Below are 20,144 nucleotides of genomic sequence, written 5' to 3' on the forward strand. Positions count from 1 at the left end.
ATCTCATTTGAAACTAGACTCATTAAGGAGTCTAAGCATATAAATTTTATCTTATAATCATTTTTGTACAATTTATAATGATTTCCTAAAAACAGAACAGGGAATCTAGTAGTCATTTTGACTCAGCCCCACAATACTTCAAATATCTCAAGATCGGTAACTCTTTTGTTTTTATAGTTTCTTTTGTAAGAAAATAGACTCTTCAAGCTTTAATGGCATAATTCACTCAGCTTCTAATTCAACTCCTACAAATTATGCCGATTTTCCAAAATCACCTTACTGCTGCTGTCCCCAAACAGATTATTACCAAATCAAATACTAACATTAGCATTTCACCTTAATAGCTAGCTTACCAAGCCTTAATTTAACATATTAATCTTTAACATATCTTTCACTTTTCATCAACAACTATCAAAAAGCTCAAGCACTCATCAATGGCAAAACACAAAATCATCATCAATCCACAAAATTGAACCATGGGTTTTTAGAACTCAAGTCAACTACTAAAACATGCATGCATCTCAAGAACAACATCAAACATACCTTAGTCTAGCAAACCACCATAGCCGATTTTCTCAAGCTCTTCCCCTTCCTTTCTTTCCTCTATTCGGCCAAAGGTGTTCAAGAATAAACACATTTTTTTTTTGTTTTCTTTCCTCAACTCACGGCAACAAGGGGGGGTATGGATGAGACCATTTTTTTTTCATCACCCTTCCTTTTCATTGTTTAATTACCATGCTCTTTATTTTATTTTTCTTAGCATACATCACTAGCATAACATGTTGGTGACATGTTTCCACCCATAGCATGGCCAGCCACTATGCTTTAATTTGGCTAATTTGACATGCAAGGACAAACACTTTCCCACATATATTAATGGGCCACTTGAACACTTGCCTAGCATATTTCTAAATTGTCTCACATAAGTCCCTACTAATAAATTCCACATACACTGACCAAATTAAAGTATGGAACTATCACACAAGCATTTACGCACATCATAAACACAGAATATAATCTTTAATTATTTATAAGACTCGGTTTTGTGGTCCCGAAACCACTTCCCGACTAGGGTCAATTTTGGGCTGTCACACATTCCATCTCTTTTTGATATACTTTTAGTTCTTTGGAATCTATCGCATCCCTGCACAAAGTCATAAGCCTCTTTATTCATAGTTAGCTAGTAAAATCCTGATTACAAAATTTTCTGGGCCATTCTTTTCCTCCAAAATTCCCACCACATGGTGATGTATGACACCCCTGCAAAATATCTTTTATTTCTTCTTCTACCATACATCTTTGACCTAAATGATCTGCACATTTTCGGAATACATACGGGTCTTCCCAACTATAATTTTGTGCTTCATCCATGATTTGTTTCTTTTTTTTTCCATGATGCTTTTGTTGGAAAAAATCCCTTGACAATGGAATTCACATTGTCCACATACCATGGTGTTTTATTATTCATGTACCCAGTCTAATTTATCTACCCTGAATAATTATTCATCAATAAAGGTTTCTTTAACATGTTCATAATTTTTCTCCTCCAGTTCATTTTCTATTTTAGACGAGTGGTCTGCATTTTGATTATTTGTGTCTTTTCTATCCATTATCTATAAATCAAATTCTTGAAGCAATAGCACTCACCTTATTAGTGTGGCTTTTGTTTATTTATTTTTAAACAATAGCACTCACCTCATTAGTGTGGCTTTTGTTTATTTATTTTTCATGACATATTTCAATGCAGAGTGATCAGTGTAGACATAAAATTTATTTTCCATTAAATAAGGAGAAAATTTTTCACAAGCAAAAACAATAGTAAGCATTTCTTTTTCAGTAATAGTATAATTGCACTATGTTGGGTTGAGTGTCTTACTTGTGTAGTGGATAGCGCAAAATATGTTATTTCTCTTTTGTCCCATCACTTCTCCTACAACATAATCACTAGCATTGTACATTATAATAAAATGTTCTAACGAATCAGGAGTAATGATTATAGGTGCAGAGATAAGTTTTTCTTTTATTACCTTGAAAGCTTTAATGCAGTCTCGATCGAATATAAAAGGTGACTCTTTTTGAAGAAGTTGATTCAATGGTTTAGATATATGACCAAAAACTTTTATAAACTGCCTGTAAAACCCAGCATGTCCCAAGAAATTTACTACCCCTCGAACTGTTGTGGGATTATGAAGATTTTTGATGACTTCGATCTTTGCTTTGTCCACTTCCAAACCTTTTCTTGATATTTGATGGCCTAAAACCAATCCTTCCTTCACCATAAAATGAATTTTTTCCTAGTTAAGCACCAAATTGGTTTCTTCACATCTTTGTAAGACTTTCTCACGGCTATCTAAGCATTCCCAAAAACAATCTCCATATACTAAGAAGTCATCCATGAATATTGACCGCCTCCAGATGTACTAATGTCCAAAGTATGAATACTGTAATGAAATATAGAAAGACAAGGCAGTTTCTGCAAGTATACGGGTTGAGTTATAGTATATTTTACAACAAAGTAGGTGAGTATTCCAAGGATCGTACCCAAGGGGAGAGTGCCAGATCAATTCTAACCTAAACATTAAAATATCTAATTGGTACTTTTAAATTAGTTATAATACGAAAATATAAAATAATTAATTTTTAGGTTTTTTATAATAATAAAGACAAAATAACATAAAAGAAATAAACTTAAAGAGATAGAAATGGAGAATAAATCAACTCTTGATTATGGGTGATTAGATCACTTTGGTAATCTTCAACTGTCGTTTCGGGTTACTAATCAATCAACTAGTCGCTACCCTAGTAGGATCTTCCAATCTTCCACTAACATAACGAGTCAGTAAGAACTACTTATCTTCTGACTCACAGTCCAGATTGGCTTGGGGTGAAGGTGTTCATGGATGGGCTATACGAATTTTGCGTTAATTCCCACCTTGACGACTTCCTGAGGTTGTTAGGCCCAGGGTTTGTTTCATGTTCTTCATTTCTCAAGAATTTGATCCATTGAGTAACCCTACAAAACAGTTAACAGATCATACCTCCACTCACTAATCCCACATAGAAGGACTAGTTTCTCATGGCTTTCATAGATAATATAGAATCGATGTAAAAAAAGAGAAAGTATGCTAATTAAATCAACAAGATAAAGTAAATGAAAGAGTGTGATTGTATTGAGATTAATCGCGAATCCATATAGTTTGAATGCTTCTACAATTTAAATATCTTGAAACAATAAGAACAGATGAAATAAATCTAAAACCTAAGAATGATAGAAAATACTAAACTAAATTTTACACAGAGAATCTAAGCAAAAGAAATTGTGTCCATAACATGTGACAAATGAGCCTATTTATAACCTTTAGGCGGCCATCATCCTTAACCCTAGGTTAATTGACGTTTTCGAGCTTTAAGTTTAATTGTGCAGAAGAATCACCCATGCTTCGTGTTTAATTTCTATCACAGAGTCGATGTCACAACACACTAAGACTTGTGTTGTGACTTAGCAATTAGTATACTCCTTTTCAGCTATCTTCAAGGGTATGTCGCGACACCCTCAGCCTGTGTCGCGACATTAAAGATAGTCTTAAGCTTTCTCCATTCTGCTCCCTATGTTGTGACATCAAGTCATCTGTGTTGTGACATAGCTACCAGTATTCATTTAGTACACCTTCTAAAGGTCTCCTGCACACTCACAAAGTGCGTTAGCTCTCCTATAGGTGTCATTCGGCCCCTAAGGTCAATAAAATACCTAATTTGCATATTTTATTGAATATAAATAAAACTAAGAAAACTTAACTAAGACATAACAAAAAATCTTGTATTCAAGATCGTTAAATGCGAGAACTAGTTTAATCTGCTACACAAAATTTTGGTAGATCAAATACATCTTAGCCTTCTTCTAACATATCAACAAAAATGATAGTCACGCACTTTATAAATATCGGGAGGGCATTGCATAATTTGAATGGCATTCGTTTAAAAGCATATGTGCGAAAAGGTCATGTAAATGTGGCCTTTTCTTGATCGTTTAGATGTATTGAAATTTGGTGATATCAGAAATATCCATCAAGGAAACAATAGTACTCTTTTCCAGCCAATCCATCCATCATTTGATCAATAAAAGGAAGAGTAAAATGATCTTTTTTTTCTCACATCGTTCAATTTTTAGTAGTCAATGCATACACTCCAACCAGTTAATTCATTCTTATCATTCGCAACCACTGTCAACCTCCATTTCTTTGGGACAAATTGTGTAGCGCTAACCCTTTCACTTTCAGAAATCGCATAAACAATACTTGCCTCTAGCCATTTGAGTAATTCCTTTTTCACCACTTCTTTCATAGCCAGACTTAGCAGATGCTGTTTATCTACCAATGGATTTTTCCCTTCTTTTAATACGATATTATGCTGGCAAAATGCAGGATTAATTCCCATAATATCGATGATAGTCTATCCAATGGTTTTTTTTGTGTACTTTTAAAACACTTAATAATGCTTCTTCTTGCTTAGAATCTAATCCCACGACTATAATTACAGGTAATGTGTTTTTCTCTCCTAAATACCCATACTTCAAATGCTTTGGTAATGGTTGAATTCTAGTTCAAGTGGTTTAACAATGGAATGAACCATTTTTCTCATATTGGAAATTATTTGTTTCGGTTGTTCTCTATTTTATGCCACCAATCAAGTTGTGAGGCTATCTCTTTATTTTCTTGTTCAGTATCATCCAAATTCTCCTCGTCTAATTTGTATCCATTTTGTTTAGTAGAATCTCCTATGGTTAACCCCAAGTTATTGTAGGCTTGTTCTTTTAGCTTAGATTTTACCAGTTTTACATATTCTAATTCCCGATGTATGTCCAAAGTAAATTCATTTTCATTGAATTTTCCAATATTTCCATGACTTCTCTTCCCATTTTCTTCCAAATACTTCCCCCAGTTATAGTGTCACAACGTCGCTTGTTCTGGTTATCCAATCCATCATAAAAATATTAGATTTGGGTTGAAAAATGTATACCTCATCCCAGTATCAACCTAAGGATTGTTTTAAATATTTCCCAGGCTTACCCTAATGTTCCAGCAACCTTTTGTTTAAATTTAAATAATTTTTTATAAGTGCTAATTAGTTGAGTCATCGACAATACTCGGTGAAGGACTATCTGGACAAAGTTAGTCCATGTAGTGATTCTATCTAGTGGGAGTGCATCTAACCAGGCTCTTTCCTGTCCATCTAACGCAAATGGAATTAGTGGTAATTTAATAGCTTCCATCGAGATACCATCATAAGTGACAGTGCTGCATATATATTCGAACTACTAGAGAAAAGCTATGAGATCCTTTTTTGTATAATCATTGAACATGATATTAGAAGAAATCCATATTAGTAATAAGGGGTTCAATTTAAAATGAGGACTATGGATCATGGGACAAGTGATACTAGGTCACAACCAGCTCATATAAAAAAAGAAGTGTTCCTAACACCTGCATCATGTTCTTAGAGGTTATATATCAAATTATGGAAATCAAATGTTAATTCGTCAAATTCCTTTGTGAGTCTTTTCCTGTGTCACCAAAAGAGCCTAGCTGTTAGTCTTCCTGGATAGATGATTAGCTTTACAAATAACTCCTTTATACCTTATAATCTGAAGGAAATAGAAGAAAAGTGTTAGTCAAAATGAAATTAAAAATCATATCTAATTTATTAATTTCCTAGTTATTCTTATTAAAACATAAAAATTAAAATCAATTTAGTAGCGTTGCCTTCTTAGTAGCGGCGCCATCAACTTGACTGCCTCTGAACATACCAATGTCCAGAATGTGAATACTGTAACTAAAAGATATGGAATCAAACCGATGTTTGCAAGTATACAGGTCAGGTTGTAATATTGTTACAACGAAGTTGGTTAGTACTCCGAGGATCATACCCAAGGGGTATGATTACTAAATAAACTTTAACCTAAACGCAAATAAATCTAATTAGTACTTGAAATAAATTATATTATGAATAGATATAAATAAGAGATTTTTGGGTTTTTATAATAAGGAAAAATATAAATAGAAAAAGTAAAGTGAACTTCGGATTTCTCTTGAATAAACTAATTAGCTTGCTTTGGGGATCATAACTAATTCCTATTTCGGGTTTCTCCTGAATCAACTAGTCACTACCCTAGTAGGATCTCTTGATCTTCCACTAAAGTAATGAGTCGTCAAGAACTACTTATCTCTTGACCTCACAGTTCAGACCGATTCGGGGCTAAGGTGTTCATGGATAGGCCATACCAATTTTGGTTTAATTTTCACCTAAATGACTTTCTATGGTCGTCAGGCCTAGGGTTTAAGTTTTTCCTCTCCTAAATAGTTGATCCGCTAAGAAAACGCTACAGAGTAATTAATTAATCCCATCTCCACTCACTAATCCCACATAAAAGGATTAGTTTCTCATGGATCTCATGAACACAATGAACTTGATAATAAAGATAAACATAAATAATGAGTCAAGAGAAAGGTTTAAGAGATTCCTATATTGTATTTATTGAAGCGCAGAATCAATGGTAGTTTGATCACGGTTACAACCCATGTTCTCCGAAAAATAGAAAATAGAGAAGAATTGGAAGAAAACTAAAGCCTAAAAGAAAGGAAAATTGAAAACGAGAATTACAAAGAGAACTTAAAGTATCAAAAGTTGTCCTTAAACAAGTTTTTTAAGAGCCTATTTATAGAGTTAGGGTTGTTGTCGTCCTCAACCTTAGGTCAGTTGATATTTTCATGTTTAATTTCCATTGTGCAGACCAAAACACTACCGGCTCGTAATACAAGGCCGATGTTACGACACCCTAGTCTCCATGTTGCGACATCAAAGTCAGTATGCATGGCTCAGGGGTAGCTTCAGGGGTATGTCGCGACATCCCTTGGTTATGTCACCACATCCAAGGTAGTATAGTAATTCTGGCTCTCTGCTCCCTATTTTGTGACATTGAGCTCTCTGTGTTGCAAAACATCGACCAATTTTGAGTTCTTATGCCTTTAAATAGTCTCTTGCACACTTACTAAGTACATTACCTCGCTTTTAGGCCTCATTCGGCCCCTAAGGTCAATAAAAGACTCAAAATACACTTTTTATCGAATTTAACTAAACTAAGAAAACATAACTAAAACATACTAAAATTGCTCGTATTCAAGCTCCTCAAGTATGAAAACTAGTTTAATCTGCTACATTGAATTAAGACAGATCAAACATCTACTGTTGTCAGATATTTTTTTTATTTGTATTATGCATGATGACGGGGTTGAAGTCTTATCATATTTTGTGAAGGATTTGTACTGAAGACTCATATTGAGGAATTATGATTTAATGAAGTTTCGTTAAAGTTTATGGAATGATTTTAAAGTGTTATACTTTGAGTTGATAAAAATATCTTATTGAAATTTTATACGCCATTTGGCTTATACTCTATTTTATGTATTTTATTAAAGGTTTATTTCAAGCACTATAGTTTTACAGAAATTATGTCAAAAATATTTTTAAAGAAGAATGATTTCTAAGTAGTGACATGTCTTACTTGGACCTTTTTGAGGGATCAGGTTTGGGGTGTTACAAGGAAGGTTGAGATCATTGATAGAGTGCACACTTTCTTAGGCATTGCCTAAACTTGTATGGTTTGAACAAGATCAATCATGGCTAAGGAACTTGTTGATCTTGCACTTTCTAAGAAAGCCAAAGGAAAAACTCTGATTGTGCCTGAACCAAGCAAGAAGAGGAAGTTCTAGCTCTAGTCTATCTAATGATGCTTCTCTCAAGTCAATGATGAAGTTGAGATTCAAGAATCCCAATGGTCCCCTATCTACCTCTCATTAATCAAAGAAAATCAAGAAACTTGACGCTCATAAACTTCTCTCTCAATGTTGGAAAAGCAAGTTTGGAAAACGTGACGGAAAATAAATTTAGGGAAAAACTAGAGTTCTAATTTTTTTCCAAAACAAAAAGTTGGTTGTGATATCTAAAGTAATAAACACTTAGGGTGGGTTTGGATGAGCGATTGGGTGCAGTACGGTGCATTTAGCTTACTTTTTGTCTCACGCTACAGTATCGCTACAGTATCTAATCTCACCACCACCGCTGTTTTTACACTAACCACAGGTAAACGCACTGCCATCCAAACTCACCCTTAATCAAAATTTTACCTCTTCGATTCATCTAGGATGAATGTTTCGACCAAGTAGTCTTCTCTGCTAACTTCAAGCTCATGTCTGGCGAGTGTGGTCTCGTTTTGAATTAGAAAATTTTTCACAACAATTAGCAGTGGATAATTTTGCAATTTCTCTAAACTTTTGGGCCAAATTCTAAATAAGAAAAATATCTCTAGAAATTTTATGAAATAATTTTTCAGAGAATTTTGTCTCTACAACTTTCTATTGAATTCAGGTGTGTGTAAATAATGACTCAAGGCTCTCTCTATATAGAAAGAGTTTAGAGAATTAACTATTATGAAACTTAATCACTTTAATAATAAATTTAATCTAATACTATTAGATTAAATTTAATATTAAATCTTATTAAAGTAATAAAATATTTATCTACAAGATAAACATTAAATTAAATTTAATATTAAGATAATCACTTTAATATTAAATTAATAAAATACTATTAAGATAAATATTAAATTTAATTTAATATTAAATCTATTAAAATAATATTATTTTTAGAATAATTAATCTGATAAAGTCCCAGTAGGAGTGTAATTCTTCCACTTCTTAACCACCGAAGACCCATCGCTGTCGACCATTTTTCGGCCACTAGAATACCACCATCGCTGTTGTCGTCACCCCTAGTTGGTTCAGTTTTTGCTAGTTCGGTCCAGGCTAATGATGGTCTGACCAGTTCGGTCCAGCCACCGGTTGGACTATTGGTTCGGTTTCACATACCAAGCCCGATTCGACTAGTTTTTGAGTCTTGGTCTCAATTTTGGGCTCCTAGGCCCAATTTACAATCTCAGGTCCAATTTTTATGTTCAATTACCCATTGGGCAAATTTTTTGGCTTAAAAATTAATTTCCAAAAATATCATGTTAATTTTAATTAATTTGATTAATTTTTCCAAAAATCACTTAGATTTTTCTAATTAATTTTTCAAGAAATTCTTCAATCAAATTCTCTAGTTGAACAAATCTTACGACTGCCCAATTTAATTCCATGTCGAATAAATCAACTCAATTAAATTATTTTCAAAGTTGTAGAATTTACTTAAAATTCAAATGCAATCCGATTTTGTTTTTGTTGAGCTAGGGACCGACCAATCAGGCATATACAATTAGGCTCTTGTAATTGCAATTATGTCTAGAAGTATCGTTCCGATAATTTTCAATTAAGTAATCATGGAGTTAGTCCGCAAGAAGTGTCATGATTGAAAACTTCTTATTGTATACTTTTTACAAAAGCAATTAATCCAACTACTTTGTCCAATGACCACGTCAAGTGTGTGTTACCCTCATATTATATCCTTGATTCCTTTGAGTTAAATTCGTTCACTCAATACAATCCTATTTTACCACATTGTCACCATTGTGTCTTCTTAATGATTAATATGACCACTGTGAACAAATGACTGCGATAAATTGCTTGTTTTAGAACAAGCAACCCGTGACCACATTCTATATTTACCAATCCACACAATGTCAATGAGAGGATACCATTAACTCTTTAATTGAGCTATGAATTCCACTGTTGCTAGTAAAGGCATGTGGTACACAATTTATGTACCCAACATACCGACTATCGGTTCAATCATCTTTAGAGCATAAGCCTCCACTTATATCGAAGCACATTAGTTACATACGCATGGTTAGTGACTAACTTAGGAATTAGGTAAATCACACCATGAATGTTACAAGTGAACTAATTCACAAACAGATTAAAAATTAATTCATCTTGGGTCCATTCCAATGTATCATTCTTCCAATGAATACATCTATGTCTCTACCCGTGAAGTCAACTACTTCAACAGCCAAGACTAGCCATCTCCCCAATTGGAATTGTAGACGACATAATAATCTTTCTTGGTATTTGAATCAAATTCTCACTTTGATTCTTTTACGAGATTATAAACTCATTTAGATTATCTACAGAAGTAAGTTGTTTTTCTTGCAGTGTAAATGTTCTTACGATGCCACTTATCATTAGTTTGAACTTAGATAATCAATGAACTAATATTTTCTTATCACAATTTCGCTATGCATGCAAAATATGAAAGACGGAAATACAAAAGACATAACATTGAAATGTGAATTTTATTTATTCATTGTTCAAATACATAGAAAATAATTACATGTTTACTACAATATTGCACATTTCTCAACACTCAAGCCATAGTTGTTGCTAAGAAGTAAAAGGCAAGGGTCTTGGAAATCAAGAATAGAATGTCTTGGGAAGCAACATCTTCTAATATATATATTTCTGGTTCTAAAGCACTTAATTTATGAACAAAATATTGATGAGAATAGCTTTGCTGACCATGGTGTTGATGTGATTCTTTAAAATGCAGTACTTTTAGGGTTTGTAAGTTTTGTGCAACCTTATTTTATAAATGTTGTATACGAATTTTATGCTAACCTAAACAAGGATATAGCTGAAAAAAACAACAAGTTTCATCACAAAGTCTTCATTCGTAGTGAATGGTGTAAATTCAATGTTGTTGAAATCAGATCGATCTTGAACTACTACACTCTGAATGTGGTGGACCTTGATGAATCTCTGGACCAAACTACAGTAGCTACTAGAATTTATGTGGCTTGTAGCCAAATGGACCCAGTTAATAAGAGAATGGCTATACTGTTAAGAAAAGTGGTAGATATGATTGAATTTCACCTTGGCCAAATCATTTTTGATGGTATTGTTAGGTATGCATAAAAGGTTTATAATCTTTTTTGCTTTATTTTCCTTGTTTCATTAACTTACTTGATTATAGTTATGTTGGTTGATTATTGATGCACATTCCAAACATAGTGTTGATGATTAATTCACAAAATTATTTTCTAAGCTACGTTTTTGGAATTAAGGGGATTAAGCTAATGGGGAGCTAATATAACATGATGATATAGCTTCTTATGTTATATAAGTTTCATGCAATAAATTTCCAAAAGGGAAGATTATTAAAAATATTGAAAGGATGAATAAGTGCCTGAGGGAGTGCGCATTCCCTGGTTAACTACAATAAAAATGATTTTTTCATATTTATGTTATTGGAAATTTATTGAACCAAATTTTTGGTCTATGCTGATATTGTGGAATGTATCCAGCCCTTCAATGAAGATCATATCAGTTGAAGAAACATATACAGAGGATTGGATTAAATCATAGTTATCTAGTCTCTTAGATCAAGGAGGGTTTAGGGTTATGGTACTGAGAGAAATAACACTTAATCTTTCAAGTGAGGAACTTTATTTTATGAGTGCATTGTGATAGTAAAACCTGATGTGTTGTGGTTGTTAGAGATTGTGTGACTTGGATCCCGTTATCTGTTGAAGAAATAAATACAATGGAAAAATAATGCTATCTGTGGGGACAAAATAAGTGGCCTAGGGTTGTGATTGGGGGTGCGGGGGTGAAGCCCCTATGGTATGGACCATACAACACAAGTTGAATTCGTATAACACTGTTCTTTTTCTATTTGACTTTGATTAGAACAGGGTTTTTCAACCCTTAAATAGACGTAACTGAAACTTCTCTTGTATGATTTGTTTTTCAACATTAGTTACTTTCTCCTCCTTTTCCCGTGATTTTTTTCCTGAAAGGGGTTCCATGTAAAATCTGTGTGTTTTGAAACACAAAATATATAGACTTTTTCAACACCTTTTGAGCTCTAATTCATGCAATTTCGTTGTAAATTTTGTTGAAATTCATACTTTAATTATAAAATAATTAATTTTCACTTAAATTATTAACATATTTAATTTTAATTATTTTTATAATAAATTTTTACAAATTTTTTTGACAATTTTGCAAAAAAAGTGAAAATTGGCTCGACAGACATCTCGAAAGGCTTGAACCGTGGGGGTAATTTTTGCATCAAGTGCACCAAGAGCAAGGCTGGATATTTTTACAGCCAAGACTGGTCCAAATGATATTTTATTTACTTTATATTTAATTATTATCCAAAATTAATTGGGTTAAAAATTAATATAAAGCCTGAAGAAGAAAGTGGCTTAGTATGCTAAGTATAGAAGACTGATCCACCAAGCAATTGGGCAGCCCAAAACTATCCCTATAGCTGATCCAATCAGCTGATTTTTGCTGATTGTTATACTTGAAATTCAGCCATTGAGCTTTCCCTAAATGCTTTTCAAACTCTCCACTTTTTGTGCCTTTCACTTTTTGCCTGAAGCTAAAGTAGCAAAGTTTGAAACATGCTTTCCCTAATGCATGGCCGGCCAAGGGAGCTTAAATGAATGAAAATTATTTTCTATTTTTAGCATCCATTCTCACCTATAAATACTCCATTCACCTACTCATTTCACACACCATTCATTCCCACACATCTCTCTCTCTTTCACTTATTTTCTCTCTTCCTTTCCCTTCTTTGTTTTCCATTTTTTCTTGTTCATTACCTTACCGGTTTCCCTCTTGAAAAAGAGCTTTCTTCCACCTTGGAATAGCAGCATTCAATTGTTCGTGGAGGCCTCAACTCAACAAAACGAGCAGAGAAGAAAATGAGCGCACTAGTTTGGCTTCAAAGAAATCTTGGATTTGCTTCTTAATTCCATTCTCTTTAATTTTCTTGTTTATGTTGTGATTATGAATATGAATAATTTTTTTTTTCTTGTTCTAATTAAAATGACTTAAATTTAATTTGTGTTGAATTGATTGCATTCTGTCCACTTAAATTATTAAAATCTTGTTTGTGTTGTTATAGGCCTTGGTAAGTTGTTCAATTAAATAAAATCATACTTATGTTATACTTGCATTATAAACTGTAAGGTAACGAATGAATGAATTATTAAGTGTATTGAAATTGTAATTAATTGACAGAATATTTAATTGGTGCATGTTTAATCTTCTAAGGTAGCTGAAGGTTAAATTACCAACGATATTAAACGATACATTAGCCTTGCATAACTTGCAAGATTATTGTGATTAAACTATTTCAATATAGAAATATATTGTTACCTCACTTAATCTTATATGTGCTTATGAAGATTGATTAATTGTTTGGATTGACATTGAGAAATGTTCAAGTGGTTGGTTAATTTAGTAAGTATGTATTTGTTGTAGTTAACAAATTACCAAGTTGCCGTGAAAATACTCGTAACAATATGAACATGGGTTTTGTAATTCTAAGTTAAGGAATGTAATTGATCTAACAGAATTATGCCATATTGATTAAAGTCATCTTTTTGAAATCGTGCATTGGAATTTTTACTTTTTATTTTTATTACTTAGTTAATTTTTATTTTTTAAATCACTTCTTCAAAAAAACATATCCTATCACCAAAGTGTTTGATTTACATTTCATAAATATTTTTCTTTCACAGTCCCTGTGGGTATGGTAACTCGACATTTACTTGTCACTTTATTACTTGATACGATAGTGTACACTTGCACATTTCTATCGTTCCAATGTTCTTATTTTATTTTATTATTGCTTTGTTCACAGGGGTGAATTTAGTGGTGAGAGTATCAATCTTCAGGGTACAAAGGTGAGGAAATTGTCACGAGTCTGTAATAGATTTAAGATAACTTGTTGTAAGTGTTGAAGATAGCAAATATTTCTCACTAAGCTAATCTTCATAGACATAGAGAAACCGAACTACATAAACTTTCCTTGTATCCCTTGTTTTGTTCTTGTTTATAGCAATACTTAAAAGGAGTGTCCACTCTCTTCTCTTAGTCACTCCTTTCAAGAACAACATGGCTTGTATCTCAGCAGTTGCAAGCCTTTACATGTAAGATTGGATGCATTTCAAATGGAAAAGCCGATTGCAGAATGCAAAGTAGGTAAAGCGAAGGAAGAAAATTTGAGCGGTGAGCAGCATTATGCATTGTAATGATAAAGCTTGAGTCACGATGCTGGGTCATATTGAGATTTACAAAATGTTATGTTTTTCTTAAATTTCTTTTGGTCAATTCTGTGTAATCTGACTTTATCTTAGAAAAAAAAGCCCTGTAACCATTTGGAGACAACAACTTTTTATTTCATAAGATTTAGAAATTTTATATTTTCTCTAGCTTACATTTCCATTAGCTTGTACTCAATTACATCGGATTCTTTTCTTGTGGATCTTCAACAAAATATTTGAGAATCTAATACAAGTCATTTTATTAGGATCTCTTATTAATTTTGGTTTTCAAGATTATCTATTGTGTTACTTGAATTTCTGCCATGAATTGGTTAAAGGGTAGTAATTTAAATTAGGAAAATTATTATTTAGGCTAATAACTAGACAAATTACTTAATTTATAATAATTGTAGTCTAAGTAACAATTGGTTAGCAAAATACTAGGAAAAATACAAGAGTTGACTTTAGCAATCGAGTCCCTCAATTACCCAAACCTAGCTAATATAACATCGATGGTTAAGGCCAGCCTAACGCCTCAATTTGTTTTTGACTAGTCGAAAAGAAATTTTGAGAGAATGATTGTGAATAGCATTAAGGGTTCAATTTGTAAATTTTGTGAAATTAGAGGGTTGAACTGCAATTTAACCAAATTAAGGAAATAGGAGTTTTTAAGTATTTTCTGACACGAGGATGACTTGGAATAAATGTTGTTATGATAGAAGTCAATTTTGGGACTATATTGCAAGTTTTGAAAATTAGAATGATTTAAAGTGTAAATTACCCAACAATAAAGAAATGAGTTGAAAATCATTAATGAAGTTATATACGATCAGAGTAGTAAATGAGTGTAAGGAAAGAAGATTTTTGGAACTGAATTGAATGAAAATGAAAGTTTAAGGATTAAATTAAAATTTTTTATTTTATCGAGAAAAGTATAAATGTAAATTTATGCATGGACTATTAATGATTATGGATGATAAAAATTAATTATGAAAAAAATTGAGGTATTAATTGCTTTGAAAATAGTAAAGTAAAACAATGAGACAAAAATGAGCTAAAAGTACAAATTTTTCATATAAAATGCATTTAGGTCACTTTACATGGAATCTAAATTAAAACTATTTCATTTTGAAATATTAGAAATATTATAGTTTGTTTTACACAAAATCTCAAAACGCATACCATCAACTTAAACAAGCTATGCATATATATATATATATGCATATACATATTGTTAAATTACAACCACTCATTTTACTATAATAGTTTCAATTTATTTTCAAGTCAAGATTTTTTTTAGTATCAAACTCTTTTTAAAAATCATTTTTTAATAAAGAAACTTGGATTGTATAAAAAATCTTCAATCTAAACTTTGTTTATCTTTATCTTTACATGTTCAATAATCACAAATGAATTGTTAACCAAGATAGTACCATACCGATGGACGTAACATTTTTGCCTCAGTACTTGTGTGTATTAATACCAGCACGTTTTGATATACTATTTCGAGTTTATCAATATTTTAAATATTTTTCATATATATATAGTCTCATTTTTAGTTTTTTTGGTAAATTATATATCCATTTAAATATTTTTCATACATATTTATAATCTATTATTTTTAGTTTCTTAAAAAATTATATATTATTTTGATAAAAAAATTATATATTTCATGTGCGTGCTATTATATCTCAATTTTATTCATATAAATATATTTATATGTGACTATAAGTTTTAAAATTATTAACTAGGTCCAATAATTTAATTTAATAGCTTTTAATTTTATATATAATTAAAGAAAATTTAAAATGGTTAAAATAAAAAAATTAGTTTAAAATATAAAAAAAATTGTACAGGGTTGGTGCGCATATATAGTACAAGTCGGTATTGACCGAACAGGCCAAAACACTCCGAAATGGCTTAAACAGATCAAGATTTTGACCGAAACAGAACTTAGGCTATTTGATACCAGTTTAAGACCATGTAACAAAATTTAAAATTATTTTTTTTATTTTTAGAGTCAGTGAAGCGACATTACTCATGGATTATATATATATATATAATTTTTAGAATTTATTTTATAAATTTAATTATTTTAAATTTATTTTTATAGAATTATTGTTAAGAAGAATTTTAAAAGCATAAAAATTTAATTTATTTTAAATTTTAAAATTATTGTTAAAAAAATAATAATATAAAAATTAAAATTAAATTTTATGATTTTTAGAATTTATTATTAAGAAAATTTTTAAAATTATCAAAATAATATTTTACCCATACTTCAAGAGTGAAATAGTTATTAACCCTTTAAATTAATGTGTCATGTCATTCCATTAATAGAAGTTAACAAACGAGTGGCCAAATGTAACAATTCAATGATGTTACTGACAATTATATAAATTTTGAAAATTAGGTGATTGAAATTTAATTTTAAGCAAAGTTTAAGGAGTATTGATATAGTTTACCAATAATAATAATAATAATAATAATAATAATAATAATAATAATACTGCAAAACAGTGGAGATACAAGCCTCAAAACCTAATCATCATACACAGTAAAAAAGAAAATTTAAGAAAGTTATTGTGGAAAATGATTGTTGAGAGGCAATGGAGTGCCTTATCAATAAATCTGGGAAAGGTTTGATTCAGAAGATTTTTGCGGTTAAAAGGTACTTTTAAATGGTAAAGTTCTAATTTATTTGAAGAGAGAGGAATGTGATTGTTGGTTGGATAGTAAAAACTTGTCCAAAAGAGCAATCTAACCTTTCAATTATTGATTTTCCTACTACTTTTTATATTAGAAAAGTTTTGTTAGAAACTAAATTGGATAATTCCTTTGTAAAGAATAAATGAAGGCACTTAATTACCTTCTTTATTATATATATATAAAAACATATAAAAACACTAGTGCAACAAAGCAACTATAGTGAACAAAATCTTTAAAAATTCTTCAACTATACGAGCATTATCAAATATCTCTGATTTAATATATTTGCGTGTATTTAGTAAGTATTTTATTAAAAAAAACTAAAGATTAAACTAAAATTATTTAAAACATCAATAACGATAAAGCCTTAATTATTGCTTTTTGCAATCTACCCACGTGAATTACGTGTTGGTTCTTCTTGAACAAATATTTAGTAAAAAATAAACTAGCATTAACTGATTATATAAACGTGGTGACAGGCGTTGGTTTTTGCACACAAAGTTTAATCAATCTTCTTGTTTTGTAAAGTAAAGTAGAGCTAATCTCTAAATTTGAATCAATCTTTTTGAAGTTGGCTAAGTGGAGCTTTGGTCATGGCCCTTCGTCTCCTAACTGCAGTTCCTAGCAGCAGTTTCATCAGATCGCATAGTAAAGGCACCTCCAACAGATCAAATGTCAACAACCTTAGTGTTGTTGGAGCCTCCAAAGCTGTTGCTACGGCAAATGTTTCGGATCAAAAGATTGTTAGACGGTCTGCTAATTACCATCCTCCCATTTGGGAGTACGATTATATTCAGTCGCTCAAGAGCGACTATCTGGTATATATATATATATTATTTACATTAGCATAGAAATTACTTTAAAGATACAAAGATGATATATTATGCAATTTTTTATGCAAGCTGAGAATATATTTACTTCCCATGCAGGCGGAATCATTTAATGAAAAAGCAATAAGACTAGTGGGGGAAGTGAGAATGATGCTTGAGAATGTTATGGACCCTGTAGAGAAACTTGAGCTGATCGATACCTTGCAGAGGCTCGGTTTATCTTATCATTTTCAGAATGAAACCAAGAGGATTTTGGAGGATATTCATGTAAGGGCCGATCAGAGCAAGGTTTTATGGAAGGAAGGCAGCTTATCTGCTACAGCACTTGGATTTAGGCTCCTAAGGCAACATGGTTATAACGTTACTCAAGGTAAGAAGTGCAGAGATTTTGTATAAAACAAACTGCTGTAAAAATAGTAATAATTATAAACATATAAAATTTGTTATACGTCCAGAGGTTTTCTCCGGTTTCATGGACGAGATGGGGAATTTGAAGTCGAGTCTCCGTGAGGACTGCAAAGGGCTTCTAAACTTGTATGAAGCTTCACACCTTTGCATGGAGGGTGAAGGTATCTTAGACATTGCAAGGGATTTCGCGGCTAAACAGCTTCAACAATATTTGAAGCAAAAGAAGTTAGATGAATATGTTAGGCTGCTAGTGGAGCATGCGTTGGAACTTCCTCTACATTGGAGAGTGTCAAGGTTGGAAGCCAGGTGGTTTATAGATGTGTACGAGAAAAGAGAGGAAAGAAATCCTATGCTTTTGGAGCTTGCTAAATTGGACTTTAATATTGTGCAAGCCGTGCACCAGGATGATCTAAGATATGCTTCCACGTAAGTGCATCCATGGTCTAACAAAGGATGGAATTTTATTAATTAAATACACACATATATATTTGTCATCTAATCTTTTGAAATGAAACGATGGTGCAGGTGGTGGAGGGATATAGGTCTGGGAGAAAAGCTACCGTTTGCAAGAGACAGGTTGATGGAGAACTTTCTATGGACAGTGGGCCTTGCATTTGATCCTCATTTTGGGAACCTTAGAAGAACTCTAACAAAGGTTAACGCATTAATAACAAGTATTGATGATGTGTATGATGTGTATGGTACATTGGACGAGTTAGAGCTTTTCACTCAAGCTGTTGAGAGGTAGGATATGGCTTTTCTATAGTTTAGTATTATTTTCCCCCACTTCAGCAATTGGATATAAAGTTGGATATAAAGTAAAAAAAAAAAAATCCAAATCTAAGAATATTAGACAAGAACTTTTAAGTTGTGTTTAATATTTTTTTGGTATAATGTTGTAATTTTAGATGGGATACAAGTACGATGGAGCTTCTCCCAGAATATATGAAGATATGTTTCCTTGCTCTTTACAACTCCATAAACGAAATAGCATTTGATAATCTCAAGGAACATGGATTTCATACCATTCCTTTCTTGAAAAAAGCGGTACTAAGTTCTCATCTTAGTTTTGATTCGTAACCATTTTCCTTCAATTTTTACATATTAAAAAAGAGTTATTATGTGTTCAGTGGGCAGAGTTATGCAAATCTTATTTAGTGGAGGCAAAGTGGTATTACAGTGGATACATTCCAACATTTAAAGAGTATATTGATAATGCATGGATTTCTATTTCGGCTCCCGTTATACTATCACATGTTTTTTTCTCATCAAATATAACAAAAAAGGAGTGCTTGGAGTACTGGAAGGATGATTCCAATCTAATTTATGGCTCTTCTATGATTTTACGACTTGCTGATGATCTTGGTACATCTGTGGTATGCAATATATGTACACTTAGTTAATTTATTTTTTTTGTTTGATTCACATATCTAGATACTTTTTCTATGTATGTGTTTGTTGATTAGGGTGAATTGAAAAGAGGTGATGTCTCCAAATCAATTCAATGTTACATGCATGAAACTGGTTGTTCTGAAGAGGAATCTCGTAAGCAAGTAAAGACGTTAATTGATGCAACATGGAAAAGGATGAATGAAGAATCTCTAATGTCTCAATCCTCCTTATCTCTTCCGTTTAAACATATTGCATTGAACCTAGCAAGGATGGCTCAATGCATGTACCAATATGGTGACGGTCATGGGGTTGAGGATCAAGAGACCAAAGATCGTGTATTATTATTACTTGTTTCATCTATTCCTTATTTGTCGTGAAAAACCTAACTAGAAGATGAAATTGCAAGTAATTGTAACAAAAAAAATTTACTTTTTTTATAAATAAAAAAGTGTTTTTGATATTTATTATAATGCCTATTATTTGGTTCGGAGGCCTGGTGGAACAAAGAGCAACACATTTGTCATCAACGCAACAACAACCGATCAAACATAAAGTTAAAACCCATATAAATTTGAGTTTTATTCAAAGTATAAAATATTTCAAGCAGCAACAAATCATAACAAACAAAACAGGTTTCCAGACAATATATCAATACATGGGCACTTGTTTATTAGGGGCCCAAACTGTAAAATCTGCAAGTTATGTCTCTATACATGGGGTAATGTATCAATACATGGGCTCTTGTTTCGAGACACAAG

General features: G+C 31.9%; 1 protein-coding gene and 1 long non-coding RNA gene across 2 annotated transcripts; both read left to right on the top strand.

Annotated features, from left to right (window-relative positions):
• The first annotated feature begins 13,509 nt into the window (after positions 1 to 13,509).
• On the top strand, positions 13,510 to 14,100 carry LOC121221138 (uncharacterized). Its single transcript, XR_005918524.1, has 2 exons — positions 13,510 to 13,687; positions 13,879 to 14,100. It is a non-coding gene; the product is annotated as an uncharacterized lncRNA (long non-coding RNA).
• Positions 14,101 to 17,242: 3,142 nt separating this feature from the next.
• On the top strand, positions 17,243 to 19,846 carry LOC107892239 (terpene synthase 10). Its single transcript, XM_016817263.2, has 7 exons — positions 17,243 to 17,574; positions 17,686 to 17,956; positions 18,042 to 18,420; positions 18,520 to 18,738; positions 18,903 to 19,041; positions 19,125 to 19,370; positions 19,461 to 19,846. The coding sequence occupies exons 1-7, from the start codon at positions 17,350 to 17,352 to the stop codon at positions 19,761 to 19,763; spliced, it is 1,782 nt and encodes a 593-aa protein (XP_016672752.1). The 5' UTR covers positions 17,243 to 17,349; the 3' UTR covers positions 19,764 to 19,846.
• Positions 19,847 to 20,144: the final 298 nt, after the last annotated feature.

This window comes from Gossypium hirsutum, chromosome D09 (assembly GCF_007990345.1).
Source record: "Gossypium hirsutum isolate 1008001.06 chromosome D09, Gossypium_hirsutum_v2.1, whole genome shotgun sequence".
NCBI lineage: Eukaryota > Viridiplantae > Streptophyta > Magnoliopsida > Malvales > Malvaceae > Gossypium > Gossypium hirsutum.